This window comes from Pleurodeles waltl, chromosome 7 (genome assembly GCF_031143425.1).
Source record: "Pleurodeles waltl isolate 20211129_DDA chromosome 7, aPleWal1.hap1.20221129, whole genome shotgun sequence".
In the NCBI taxonomy this organism is placed as follows: Eukaryota; Metazoa; Chordata; class Amphibia; order Caudata; family Salamandridae; genus Pleurodeles; species Pleurodeles waltl.
The window spans coordinates 193,984,631-193,997,548 of NC_090446.1; the positions used below are offsets into that span (position 1 = coordinate 193,984,631).

The window sequence follows — 12,918 nt, forward strand, 5'->3', positions numbered from 1 at the left end:
CAGAAATGAAATGCGAGCTACAGAGGACTAATATGTAGCAAATGTTAAATTGCCACCAGATTATTCATCCTTGTCTTTTAAAACATAGTATGACATTAAATATTATGTTTACTTGATCATCAATTGCATTTAGTAATGGTAAATAATAATCCAGCACATACTGAAGAATTTTCAGTCCCTTTTTAAAATGATCCTGTTTGTTGAAAGCTAACATGTAATTTCAAGATGGCGTTTAGATAAACAGGGAAATGGCTTTCCGTCTGTGGCATTCCTAGCAATGGTAGTGTCCCTCATTTTTGTCTACTGAGTGCGGAAGGGTTTGCGACATTGTGACGGCGTCAAGCTCCGGCTAGTGACAGACGTCTCTGCAGCTCCTCGCACAGAGTAAACAAACAGTCTTCGCCGCCTGATCCGGAGCAGCCATGGGGGCCTTACTGGGGATCTGCTCCGTAGCCAGCTGGGTAAGATAGATTATCGGGAAAGAGAGAGGAATGGGAGTGTTCTAAATATAGTGACCGCCTTTCCCAGAGGGGCTACAGGTGTTACCGTTGTTTACCCTTCGGGGAAATCATTAAATGTTGGGTGCGTCCTATGTTTTCACTAGGATCCTGGATTGTACTATGAACCCCTTCTCCGTATATTTCACAAAACAGCTTTTAAATAGCGCTGACTGTGAGCAGAATGCGGGGCAGGATCAAGATCCCTGGGTTTCCTTCTCCAGATAGAGAGTTCCGGACATGTCCCTGAGCAGCTTCCCCTTGGGTGGGCAGACTCTTGTGGCGAGGCTGGGACGGAAGGTCCACTCATTTTCCCGTGCTGTGCTTTTACGGACGACAGAACGCTCAAACTCCCCATTAAAGACCAGTGAACAGCAGCGTCTCTTCAACCCTCATAGCTGTGGTTCAGAAAATAGTAAAGACCTCTACATGGTCTTCGTGAAGAGGGCTCTGTGCCTCCTCCCTTTCTATAAAGTTTGACACTTGTGCTCCTTACTACGTAGAGAACGTCTCCCATTTAGGAAATGGAAACGTATACTTTTCATTGGTCTTTCATGCTAATCACGCAATATCCAATGCGTCCGAAAGCATTTCAGAGTGGAATTAAAGCAGGTTCATTTACGATCTCAAAATCACCTGTTTGGCGAACGTTGCATGTACAAAAGCGCATAATGTACCTTAATAATCAAAATGACTTTTAGTGAAGTTAATAACATTACTTCAATATTCGCTTTGTGCATACAGCTGGGTCATCTCATATAAAAATAATTGCGCCCATGATTGTGGAATCGTTTCAAACATAGGAAGACTGCTTCCGTCTGAATTTTTATTGCTATGTTTTTTAAGGTTATGTTACAGTATTGGCGGTATTCATTCAAGTAACTTCTCGCGTAATAATTGAGACAGAGTTGACTAACTAAGCATGCAGGAAAAACATATTACGCCGCGTAGTACTATGTTTAGTTTCATTATTATTTTGCGGCTTTGTCATTTTTGCACATAATACTGGCTTGGCAAAAGATTAACCTCACTAGTTCCACTTAAGTACTTCAATCCAACAATCAGAAACTGTATGACAACAGGTTAAACTTAGGAAAGAGCATGCCAGTGCCCAGCACCATGTGTCATTTTTTTTGGCTTTCGTTTGAGCTACGATTTGTTTATTGTTTAAATCTTACATTTATGCAGCAGGCTGTGGATTATGTGTCACTTTTGTGAAATACATTGTTACATTTAAAATGATGTGGCTTTAGGAGCATGGAATTCCATTGATTATTTCTATAGTGCACAATACACAAAATTGTTTGTCATTTTAGTTGATATTGTAACAAGACCAGATGGAACTCACTACAAACCCCTTATACATTAATTATTTGTTTATTTATTAATTGTATTTTTCAACCAGAAAGCGGTTCTTAAACTGAAGCAGCGTAGTTCCAACAGTTGTGTTGGAATGGAAAAGTCCCTTGCATAGTAATGGACATGCACCCCTTCCCTGAGTACCTCAGCTGCATGGATATCTGAATCCGTGGTTCTGATTTTTGGTCACTGCGGAACATGGACCATGTATGTGTGCCATGACCTAGGCGTGTCTCATAGTGATGGGGTCTTGTTAGACCAGGATGGGTGTTCACCATGCACATGCGTTATCTACGGAGTGGTCAACAGCTTCTGCCCTCATCTGGATTTAAGTGACAAGTGCACTATGATAGCAGGATACCGTTTTGTGTTTCCTAGGAACCAGTAATGTGAACAGTCCTTTTTATTTGTACATCTGAGGTGGTGCCTTCCAGCCCACTCAAGTAAAGTTCCTTGGTTGTGTATTCAACTCACCTTTGGCCTGCTGGGTATGTGTGTAGAACTGGACTTTCGTGGTTGTGCTGGGGTGTTTGTGCATGTGCCTATGAATTGCACATAACATGGAGGCATTTGGGTTCCATTTTGGAAGCCCTGGGACTGGAGAGTCTAATGGAAGAGAGCATTGCAATCTCCAGTTAGTAGATGCAAATTGCTGACATTCCTGAGGGCTGGAATAGGGCCATACACACTGGAGGAAGGTGAGCAGAGCACCCTCTTGGCTTGTCAAAGGTATATTTGTTATCAGGAAGAGTTACTTTTCAGTGGGGCGTGGACTTACTGTTAGGGAGATTGCGTGACTGATGTGGTTGAAACAGTGGTCCAGGTAATCCTGACAGAGAGGAAGGCTTAGGCCTTTGAACCTTATGAGGCATATTTCAGTGAACGCTGACAGCCAGGTTTGAACTGCAGTAAATCCTTAGCCTGTGTCGGAGGTGTCATTCAGGTTTGAGCCACTTTGACAAAGGACAGGGGAGAGGAGCAAGCACGTCAAAGGAGCTGACATCCAAAAACCAAATTTCAGAAGCACAGACACTAAACAACAAATGTGTCTTGTTTTGGACAGTAAAAGTGAGAGACTCTGTACAGCACTTTGTTCAACAGCACTGTTCATTAGAAGAAAGATGGTCATCAAGACTTTGAGCTGCTGCAACCAGTATAAGGAACCAAGGTCTTCTAGTGTCAGAGTGTGAGAAGCCATGGTCCATGTGGGACCAGTGTTGCTAGAAAACTATCCTCTCTCTGGCAGGAGGCTGTAACGCACCTCTGAGTGAATGTGAAGTTGTGAGCTATCACCCGATACTGCAGATGGAGTTAGGACCATCAACCATACCCAGGACCCCTGTATGCAGGGACGCCACTGGTACAGTTGGGGTCATTGCTTGTTTCTCGTGCACCTGCTGTGGCCGTTGCCCATTGTAATTGAAACTGTAGTGCAGTCAACCATGTCCGTGACCTCTGTTTGCCAGACGCAGGTCACTAGGACTGTTGGGGCCATCATTCTGTGCTTCCAACTTTGTTGAGGGCATCTCCCTTTCATGTGACCCCCCTGTATTCTAAGAGGCATACAGGACATTTGTGGCTGTCACCCGTGTGGCAGGAGTCCCGTAACCAGAAGAGGGACTCGGATGCAAGGTCAGAAGCTGTCCTGCAGCACTGACCCCGTTCCACCAATTTACTGGCTGCAACCGAGACTGAGAAGGAGCACTCTGAAGTTGTCGCCGCAAGCCTCAGCCCGCTAAGCACAGGAGGATGCAATTCTAGCTACATGTCACTGGAGTGTGTGAATACACCCCCTAGCTCTCAAACTCATCTGAGGGTCGTGGTTATTCATCAAGTAGTGCTGCAGACTTAGTATTAGCTCCTGAAGGAGGGGCATTTTCAAGGCCAAATCCAGACTTTGATGCTCATCTCTCTCTAGTGCTGGCAGCACCTGCGGGACCACCTCCAAAGATGTGCCTGAGACACGTTGGTTATCAAGGAAAAAGAGATGGGAAGATGACCCACAGGGGGAGCACAACCCAGATCAGCACTAGGGCTCTAGCTTATAGCTTAGAGACACATTCTGTGCAACGTTTGAAGTGTGCTATGTTTGCATGCGTAATAAATACTGCTTTAAAAAAAAAAATAATAACCAAAAGATAGTATTGGAATTGACAATGATAATATTGGGGCCCTGTGGGTATTCTGAGTATATATACCTATGTACTCAATAAACAAACACGCTTCAGCTTCCACTGAAACACATTAAAATAATGTTTTTTTTAAATTAACAGTGTAGTACAAATAATTCATAAGCTTTATTGGTTGCTTGTAATGCTAACACTAAGAACTGAATCAACTCTAAGTGCGGCCTCTGCTAGAGAACCTGAGGGAAGATGGTGATGTTGAAAGAGAAAATGAAGGTTTGACAAAAGGCAGTCAGTGACAGTGAGTTTTAGTTGAACAGTCTATGAGAGAGATGACTGGGTTTGCTGGCTGAGATCACTAAGGAAAGATACCCGAGTTGTCTGCCTTGGAATAGTTTCCAACATGGGGGCCCGTGGGGAAGTAGGGGTATGTGGGGATTAGAGAAGGCAGGGCCCAAGAGAGAGTGAGAGTTGCAGTTGACAGCACTGCCTCTAGCAGAGCAACCACGCCTATAAACCCCCAAAAACACAAGATATCTGGCAGCACCACCCACCATCCATGTGCTGGGGATTTGAAAAACATGAATTGAACTATAACCGTGCCTAGCCTAATCTATGTAAGGGTTTCCACCTCACTTCCTTTTTCATCATGTGATGAATTCTGTTGAGAATGATGATACCCTGTGGTACATATAGGAATAGTATGAAATGCAAGTATGGGATACATAAAGGCTGCTTGTAACTCAGATGCTACAAACTGAATCTTCTGATGGGTATGTAGGAGAGGGCTACGGAAATACAGACTAGATAGGTTCTCCCTCTGTCTCCAACAGGAGATGGTCTTTGTGTTGGGCCAGTCACCTGGACTTGGACGTGATAGCAGTTTGTGATGGAAGAACATTCATTTCAAGTCCCAAAAATATACTCAGATGGCCATACAGTGTGTATCTGTTTTGTGAATTCTCAGGTTTACATATTTGACAAGTGAAGCTTCTCGATTTAAAATGTCTTTACAAGGTTTGTGGGCTTGGGTCAAATGCCTTTCACAAACGATTAGGTATGGCTTGAATGCAGACTGCTGCTGTATGTCTGATTCTGGCTATCTCCTATGTGCCTCCTGCACTCACATCCATGCTCGTACCACTGAGTGAATCACACATATCTGATCTGATTGATCACTTTACCTCAGCTGCAGATGTATGTGGATCTAGGCTGACCTCCTTCTGCCCATCTAGTGGTGTTCCTCCCATAGTGATGGATCCGGGTACGAACACATGCAATCAGTAATTCAGTAGACCGCCCACCTCCGTGTGACATGGGGGCAGATTGTTTTCTAGGTAATCTGCGTGATGTAACACCACGCACATCCCACTAACAATAATAGCAGCAGAGACTGGAATACACTGAATTTCATGATGGCAGCGTCACATTGTCCTAAAGTCCAGAGACCCACCTTTTGTTCTCTTAGAGCACAAAAGACACAGGCAGCCTGTTTCCCTGGAGCCAAGGATGGCAGCAGTGAATGAATCCATTAGTACAGAGATCATCTGAAGCCTCTGGTACTGCAAAAAGCAGCTGCCAGCTTCTGGTGAGTCTGAAAGTACCTAGTTTATGTTGACAAATTGTGTCAGAAATAAGGAGGTTGCACTAACATAGTGCACATGACTACTTTATGTATTTGGTGCTAAACTGCTAACTTGTGGGATTCACTGAAATGGAACCAAGGGCGGTGAAAGGTTACCTGGCTCCAGCTGTGACAATTGGAGCCATTTGAAGTTGGTAACCTGGAGCCTCCTTACTATGGAACTGTGACTGGATTACCAGGTACTCCTCTCTAGCACTTGACTTTCTCAGTGTAGTGGAGTAGAGCAGTCCAATGCTTCTTAGGGTAGTGGAGTAGAAAAGTAACTAGGAACACAATAAGAAAACACATAATAAATGAAGGTACAGTCAGATCTTTACATCTATAAAATAAAAAGTACTTTATTGCACACAAAACTACATTTTACACCTACACTTTAGATGGACACTGAAAACCAGAACTCCTGAGGTCTTTCTTCGCCAAGGATCTGAATGATAATGTTTTAATTGTATTTAAGCACTAGGCTCTGTGGTTTACAGTTAAAATGGGCCCTTAACCTATGGCCATTATTCACTATCACCATTTACAGAGTGCAACACTTTGTTGTGTGATGTGATAATCACAGTTTACTTGCTGTTTCATATGCACGAAGACGAGCAGCATGATGGGACCATCACTTTTCAACTTGTTTCCTACATTGTACGGTACTCTAGCTACATATCAGACAGGTGACTCAACAGTCAACTCTGCACTAGCAAAGTGTTATCACTAAATAAAGGTTGCTTTCCACATGCTCCGATTGCTATTCTTCGAAGGCAGCACAACTCTATCACAGTGCTTGACAAAGTGGGTGACACCACTTTAAAGACTGCAGAGGTTTTTATTTTGTTCTAAACATTTTATTAAATTTTAAAACACAAAATAATCAACATAAAAGAAAACAAAGATAACTTATACAGTATGGGGAAACAAGACCCCAAAACTGCTGACATATCAAACATAGAAATAATCATCAAAAAATACAACTATTGTGCATGTTCAAAGAATCATTAGAGGAATATTAACGTAAAAAGAGTATCAAAGAAAATATAGACTCAGCCATCTAATACAGTTGCTAATGAGTACAACTACATATAAATAGAGATGGAAAATAACTAATCATATCAATCAACATTTTTAAAGCGTGCTACTCATCCCTAGGGTTTCAAGGCGCTGTGGAGTAGGTCCTCAAGATTCAGTCGAAGAGCCAGGTCTTAAGGTCCTTCCTGAATTGAGGTAGTGATGGCGACTGCCTGAGGTGAAAAGGCAAGGTGTTCCAACATATTACCGCAAAGTTGGTGAAAGATCTTCCTCCAGCCGAGGACTTCCTTCTGCAGGGTACAGTGGCTAGCAACTGCTGGGAGGATCTGAGAGGTCTGGCAGGGAAGTAAAGGTTGATGCTGTGTTTGAGGTAGCTGGGTCCAAGGTTATGGCGAGCCCTATAAGCATGTACGAGGAGCTTGAAGTTGATCCTTTTCTCGACAGGGAGCCAGTGGAGATCTCTCAGGTGTCCTGTGATGTGTTCGCGGCAGGGGATGTTTAGGATGTAGTCTGCGGAGGCGTTCTGGATTTGTTGTAGCTTGCTCAGGTTGTTCTTGGTGGTTCTGGCATAAAGGGCGTTGCCGTAGTAAAGCCTGCTTGTGATCAGGGCATGTGTCACGGTCTTGTAGTAGTCGCTTTGGATCCATCTGAAGATCTTCCGGAGGAGTTGGAAGAAGTGGAAATAGGTGGGGGCGACGGAGTTGACCTGTCTTGTTATGGTGAGCGTCGAGTCGAGGACGCCACCGAGGTTGCATGCGTGGCTTATAGGGGTGGGGGGCTGCCAAGTGTTGAGGGCCACCAATAGTCGTCCCAGGCTGAAGAGGAGGGTCCCAGGATAAGGGTCTCGGTCTTGTCGGGGTTCAGATTAAGGCAGCTCTTTTTCATCCAGGCAGTGACTGCTTCCATCCCATCTTGGAAGTTCTTCTTGGCCGTTGTGGGGTTTTTGCTCAATGAGATGATCGGCATAGGATACATTGTTCAATCCATAGTTTCTGACAACTGGGATGAGCGGGGCCATGTAGATGGTTTCAGGAATTAGTGTATCCACCGAAGCGCCTTGCCGCGTACGCCTGCGGCGTGGAGTCTGGCGCATAGGATATGGTGGGACACTGTGTCAAAGGTGGACGATAGGTCCAATAGGATGAGGGCTGTTGCTTGGCCACGGTTGAGGGGAGAGCGGATGTCATCTGTGGCAGCGAGCAGCATGGTCTCTGTGCTGTGATTAGTTCTGAATCCTGACTGGGAGATGTTGTTATCCTCGATGTGTTGGCGGAGCTGAGCGTTTTTGATTGCTTTTAGGGTGAGCTTGGCTGGGAAAGGCAGCAGCGGGTGGTGATTCCTTAGATTCGTGGGGTTGGCTATGGGTTTCTTCAAAAGCGGGTGGATCTCTTAGTGCTTCCAGTCCTCGGACAAAGTGGGCGACCCTAGGGAGCATTTGATGGTCTTGCGGAGCTCAGGTGCGATCGAGGCACTGGCTTTGTTGAAGTGTGGGCAAGGATCGGTGGGGGCTCCGGAGTGGATGCTGCTCATGATGGAGCTAGTCTCGTCCGTCGTGCGGGGGGGGGGGGTCCAGGCATTCAGGAACTGTGGAGGTTCAGCGGATCTCAGTTGGGGCATTGTCGTAGATATCCTTGATTTTCTGATTGAAGAAGGCGGCTAGTCTGTCACAGAGGTCCTGGGATGGAGGGATATTCGTGGCCTCTGCTTGTGGTTTGGCGAATTACTTCATCATAACTAATAGCATTAGCCTCATAACAATTTAGCAAAGTAAGATATGTATGGAAATAAAGAGAAGCTACATATGAGTCTAAAATATAAGTATTATAAAAAGAAAAAGATAACAGAGAGAAAAAAGAAAGAGGGAAGAAAGAACAGGAAAAGGGCAGAAAGAGAAAAAGGAGAAAGAAAAGATTGCAGATGTTTATGGTTCCTATGCTGTCACACAGAAAATCTTGATTCTAATCCGAAGTCCATCTCCCAAATGGGCCAAAAGAGATCACTGTGTCTTAATAATGATGGCTCAAGGATATAAATGGAGGTGAAGGGATGAAGGGGGCAACCTTTATGTCTGGTTGCTGCATGCCGCACAGTTGATGGGTGTTCACAATGACAGGGGGTTCTCTCCATTGCCTTTTGGCAACATCCTTGCACTTTTGGTGATATTTACTGAAAGTGTGAGATTTTCAAAACATCCCAATCAAACGTTTCTGTCTCTTGGGGCACCCATAGGTTTCAGTCTTGTGGACAGCAGCATTATGGAAACAAAAGACGGATCACAGGCCAGAATTTCAAGTGACATTGTAAAAGGTCTATACACAATTTGTGTCAGCTGGTAAAATAAAAAGAATCTAACATAGCTATCTCTTCCACTATCTCCCGGCCAAGAACAAGAGATGAGACTGATGCAATGCTCAAGTGTTCCACTACTTCTGGAGAGCTTGCCCACCAACGATATCCCTATCCTGTTCTAACTAGAAGTGGCTCTTTTTCGACTTCCTGTCTTTTTCTAGCCTAAAGCTTTGTTGTTTAGTGTCTGGGACATCTGAGTTCTTCAGGGTAATAGGCCCTGTTGGACCTGGTCTTTTTTGCAGGGTTATCTCCAAAGATTTTGCCTTCTTCCTCCTATTTTTTCGGACCTGTTTTTGTTGGCTTTAGGACTCCGGGCACTTTACCACTGCTAACCTGGCAAGTGCACCCACTTGCCAAGCCCAAACCTTCCCTTTTAATACATGTAAGTCACAATTGTAAGGCCCATCTCTCCTATAGGTTAGCATCGGGATTGCCGTGAAATATCTTTTAAGTGTAATTCCCCATTGGGAGTAGATAGAGATATGCAGTTTGGGGTCTATGAACTCACAATTTAAAAATACATCTTTTGGTGAAGTTGTTTTTGTAATTGTAAGTTTGAAAATGCCACTTTTAAAAAGTGGGCATTTTCTTGCTTAACCATTCTGTGCCTCTGCGTGGCTATGGAATACACGTCTGAGTCAGGATACCAGTTGGGCTGTTTGTGAATTCACCCTAGACAGTCACACAAAGGCAGCTGAGGTGTGTCCTGGATATTCTTATGGGTCTTCCTGGGCTAGAGTGGTGGGAGGAGATGACACTTGCACCGAATATGGATGTGCCTGTCCTTGCAGAAAGCAGTCTCCACCCCCTGGAGTGTGTCTAGGGCCAGGGAAGGAAAGGCAAGGTCTTGTGCACTACAAAGACTTTCCTTTAGAAGTTTGCCTACTTCAAAGGCAGAAATTAACATAAGTATTGGATCTCTCAGACCGAAACTTTAGAATCCTTCTGGACTGAAGGAATTATGCCAGGAAGAAGAGCTGGATGCTGTAGGAGGGCCTGCCACTCTGCCTGCTGCTTCTGTCCAGGGAGTAAAAGGACTGGACTTTGCTTTCTACATCCTGCTTTCCAAGATTCTCCAAGGGCTTGACCGGGGCTTTCCTCCTGTTAAAAAGTATCAGCGCCATCAAAGGCTTCACCTACCAACGCCTGGTCTCTCTTACTGGTAGTCCTGACTTGCCAAATGATGCAAAATCCAGTTCCTGGGCCCTTGGAAGTGAGCTCTGGTGCAACCAAGAAGAGATTAAGCACATTGACTCCAGAGTGTCTTCGGAACCGGCGCCACTCTCAGACACTACACCGCTGTCTGCACCGTAGGCGTGGTCCCCGCTGAGTGCAACATCTGCGACCTGCAACACAGACCTGACTCCACCGCAGTATCTTTGAAGTCCAGCCACAGCGTGAGTCCAGAGTGCCATGTCCCCGACGTCTGGGACACCTGACTCTGCCGCAGAACCTGTGGCCTCGTGGTGTGATCGTGACACTGCAAAGTCAATGCCTCGCATCTTGACCCGCAGGATTCATCGACCCCACCGGGTCATGAGGAACTGACGCCTCACCTCCCCGGTAGCAGTAAGGAACCAAATCCACACCAGCTTCAATGAAGTTTCTCCTCCCCGACTCTGTGCAGAGTCTTTGTTTCCTCATCGTTTTCCAAGGCTCTGAGCAACGCCGTCACCAGCGCACACTTCCTCGCGAGTGGCGTCAGACTGTTGGGAACGTCTGTCAAGATGCCAAGATAGCCCCAGTTGGAGCTGTTGTGTTTATTAGCGCTATACAAAGATTTTGTCTTTGAAAATTTGTATCTTTACTTGTTTATGTTGGATATTTGTTGTTTTGGCCTTGTTTTACTGAGATAAATATTGGCTAATAAGTTTGTGGTGTTTTCACTGTGTTACTGTGTGTGTGTACAAATACTTGCCTCTGATATACTCCTGACTGCTTTGTGCTAAGCTACCAATGAGGTGAGCAGGGGTTATCTTAGCTGTATAACTCCCTTACCTTGACAGGTGTGAGGGTCTCTGCTTGGGCAGAGTGAAAATCACTGTCAGCTGGAGACCCCATTTCTAATACGCCCACGCTGATGACATAACGGGTAGGGAGCTATTTACAAGAAATGCCATGCTTTTACTTTCTGTTGTAAGGCTGTTCATGATCAAATCCCTGTTATCAACCTATACAAATTTGTAGAAACATTTTTGGGTCTATGCCGGTCTATAGTTCTCCACTTTAAGCAGTAACAGTGTGAATGTTACTACCTACCACCTCCAACATCTATAAAGATTTTGTCCTTGCTCTCTGACTAACTGTCTAGCTCTGGCGTCACTTGTCTATTAAAAAGGGAAAGAACGAGCCCAAATGTTGCCATTTCAGTATGTGAACTCCATTCAAAACACATTTTCAGGTACAAATTTAGGCCGATCACTGCTGCTTGTGGCAATGCATGTCTTGTCAGTTTAAAGTCAATCCAAAGAAGTGGAAAATCACAATTACCTTTTTAATGGCTTAACAGCAGGAAGCTTCTTTGAATCAAGTTACCAATGCACTGTGTACCTCTGACAGGAAATTCAACTTCTGCTTGCCAAAGAGAGAACTCTGTGTTGCTGGATATGTTTGGAATTTCTGTCTGACTGAAGAGTTCTGTTTTTTGTTATCCAATACAATGTCATACTTTGTGCATGGGCCACATGGCAGACTGGGGCATCCTAGCCACAGTTGTGGTAGTGGAGGCCATTTGGCACTGGTGTCTAGAGATCTGGCCTGTGGTTTTGCAAACTACCATGTACAACCCTTTCTGCACTTGCCTTTCGGAATCGTGAGGGTAGGCTGTAATAGGCTTCTCAAGAAAGTAGTGTGTGTGTGGGGGAGCAGCTTAGAACGCAACAGTCAACCAACAGACACAAAAACTTAATGTCTAGCCCAGTGCTCACTTTTGAGTTTCACCTGCACAGCACTTGCACTTGGAAATCTTTTGTATTTAAACAAAAAAAATCTTAAAAAGGGCTTAGAACCCACCCCTTACTTACCCATACTTACCACTGTCTGCCTCCCACGTGGCTCCTTCCTTACTTTTACTTACTGTTGGCTGCCTCCCATTGAGGGTCCCACGTCACTCTGCTGGTCACCACCGCTCCTCGCCTCTGTAGTCCTACAGTGCTTCCGAGGACATAACTCATAATTGTCAGATGCCCAAGGACGGTACAAACATAGCTGCTCGTAGTTGACAAGTGATAGGAGCCAGCTGTGCACACAAATGAAATGTAGCTTGTTTAAACTTAGGTAACTTAGTGCGAGACGTGTCAAACGCAGACTCTCGCCTTCAACTAAGCCAGTCCACTCATGTTCTCTGTGCTTGTTAGATATTATATGTCCTTGGACAAAAGTGCAGCCCCTGCAACCAGAATCAGTTTTGTCTTTTTTTTTTTTTTGGCACTTTTATAAAGCAGAACCTGGGCCCACAGATATTTGAGCACTTAGCATCAGCACCAGCCACAAGGTCGCATTCTGTTTTGTAGGCACAGGCGGTACAAGATGTTGAGCTGACGCCGAGTCTCGAATGTGGTTCCCCAGTTCCAAAGTCGGCAGCATTGGCCATAACTCTACACGCTCTCCTTATTTGCCAACCTTGAGGACTGGCACACGCAGAAATACAGGAGCCACTCTCGATACCACTGAACTCTCTCTACCATACAAAAGAGGATATCTTCCCACCAAAGCTCACAAAAGAGGTTTTTACTTTTGTAATTGACCACGTCCAGAGGGGAGGAGTTCAGGGTGTTTTGTGTTCTGGAGCAATAACAGCAGTATGGACGGCGTGATGGATCATGGGTGAGGTCATTCAGGACAGCATGGTAGCTTTCTGGAAAGTGAGGCAGTCAGGGGGATCCCTGCAAATACCACAGGGAGGAAGAAATTTCTTGTTTCCTTT

General features: G+C 45.0%; 1 protein-coding gene across 1 annotated transcript in view; it reads left to right on the forward strand.

Annotated features, from left to right (window-relative positions):
• The first annotated feature begins 314 nt into the window (after positions 1-314).
• Positions 315-12,918, forward strand: part of SERINC3 (serine incorporator 3) — a 121,351-nt gene continuing 108,747 nt past the window's right edge. The window contains exon 1 of the mRNA XM_069243559.1: positions 315-461. Within this exon, the coding sequence (XP_069099660.1) occupies positions 423-461 (39 nt within the window). The 5' untranslated portion in view covers positions 315-422. The remainder of the gene's footprint in view (positions 462-12,918) is intronic.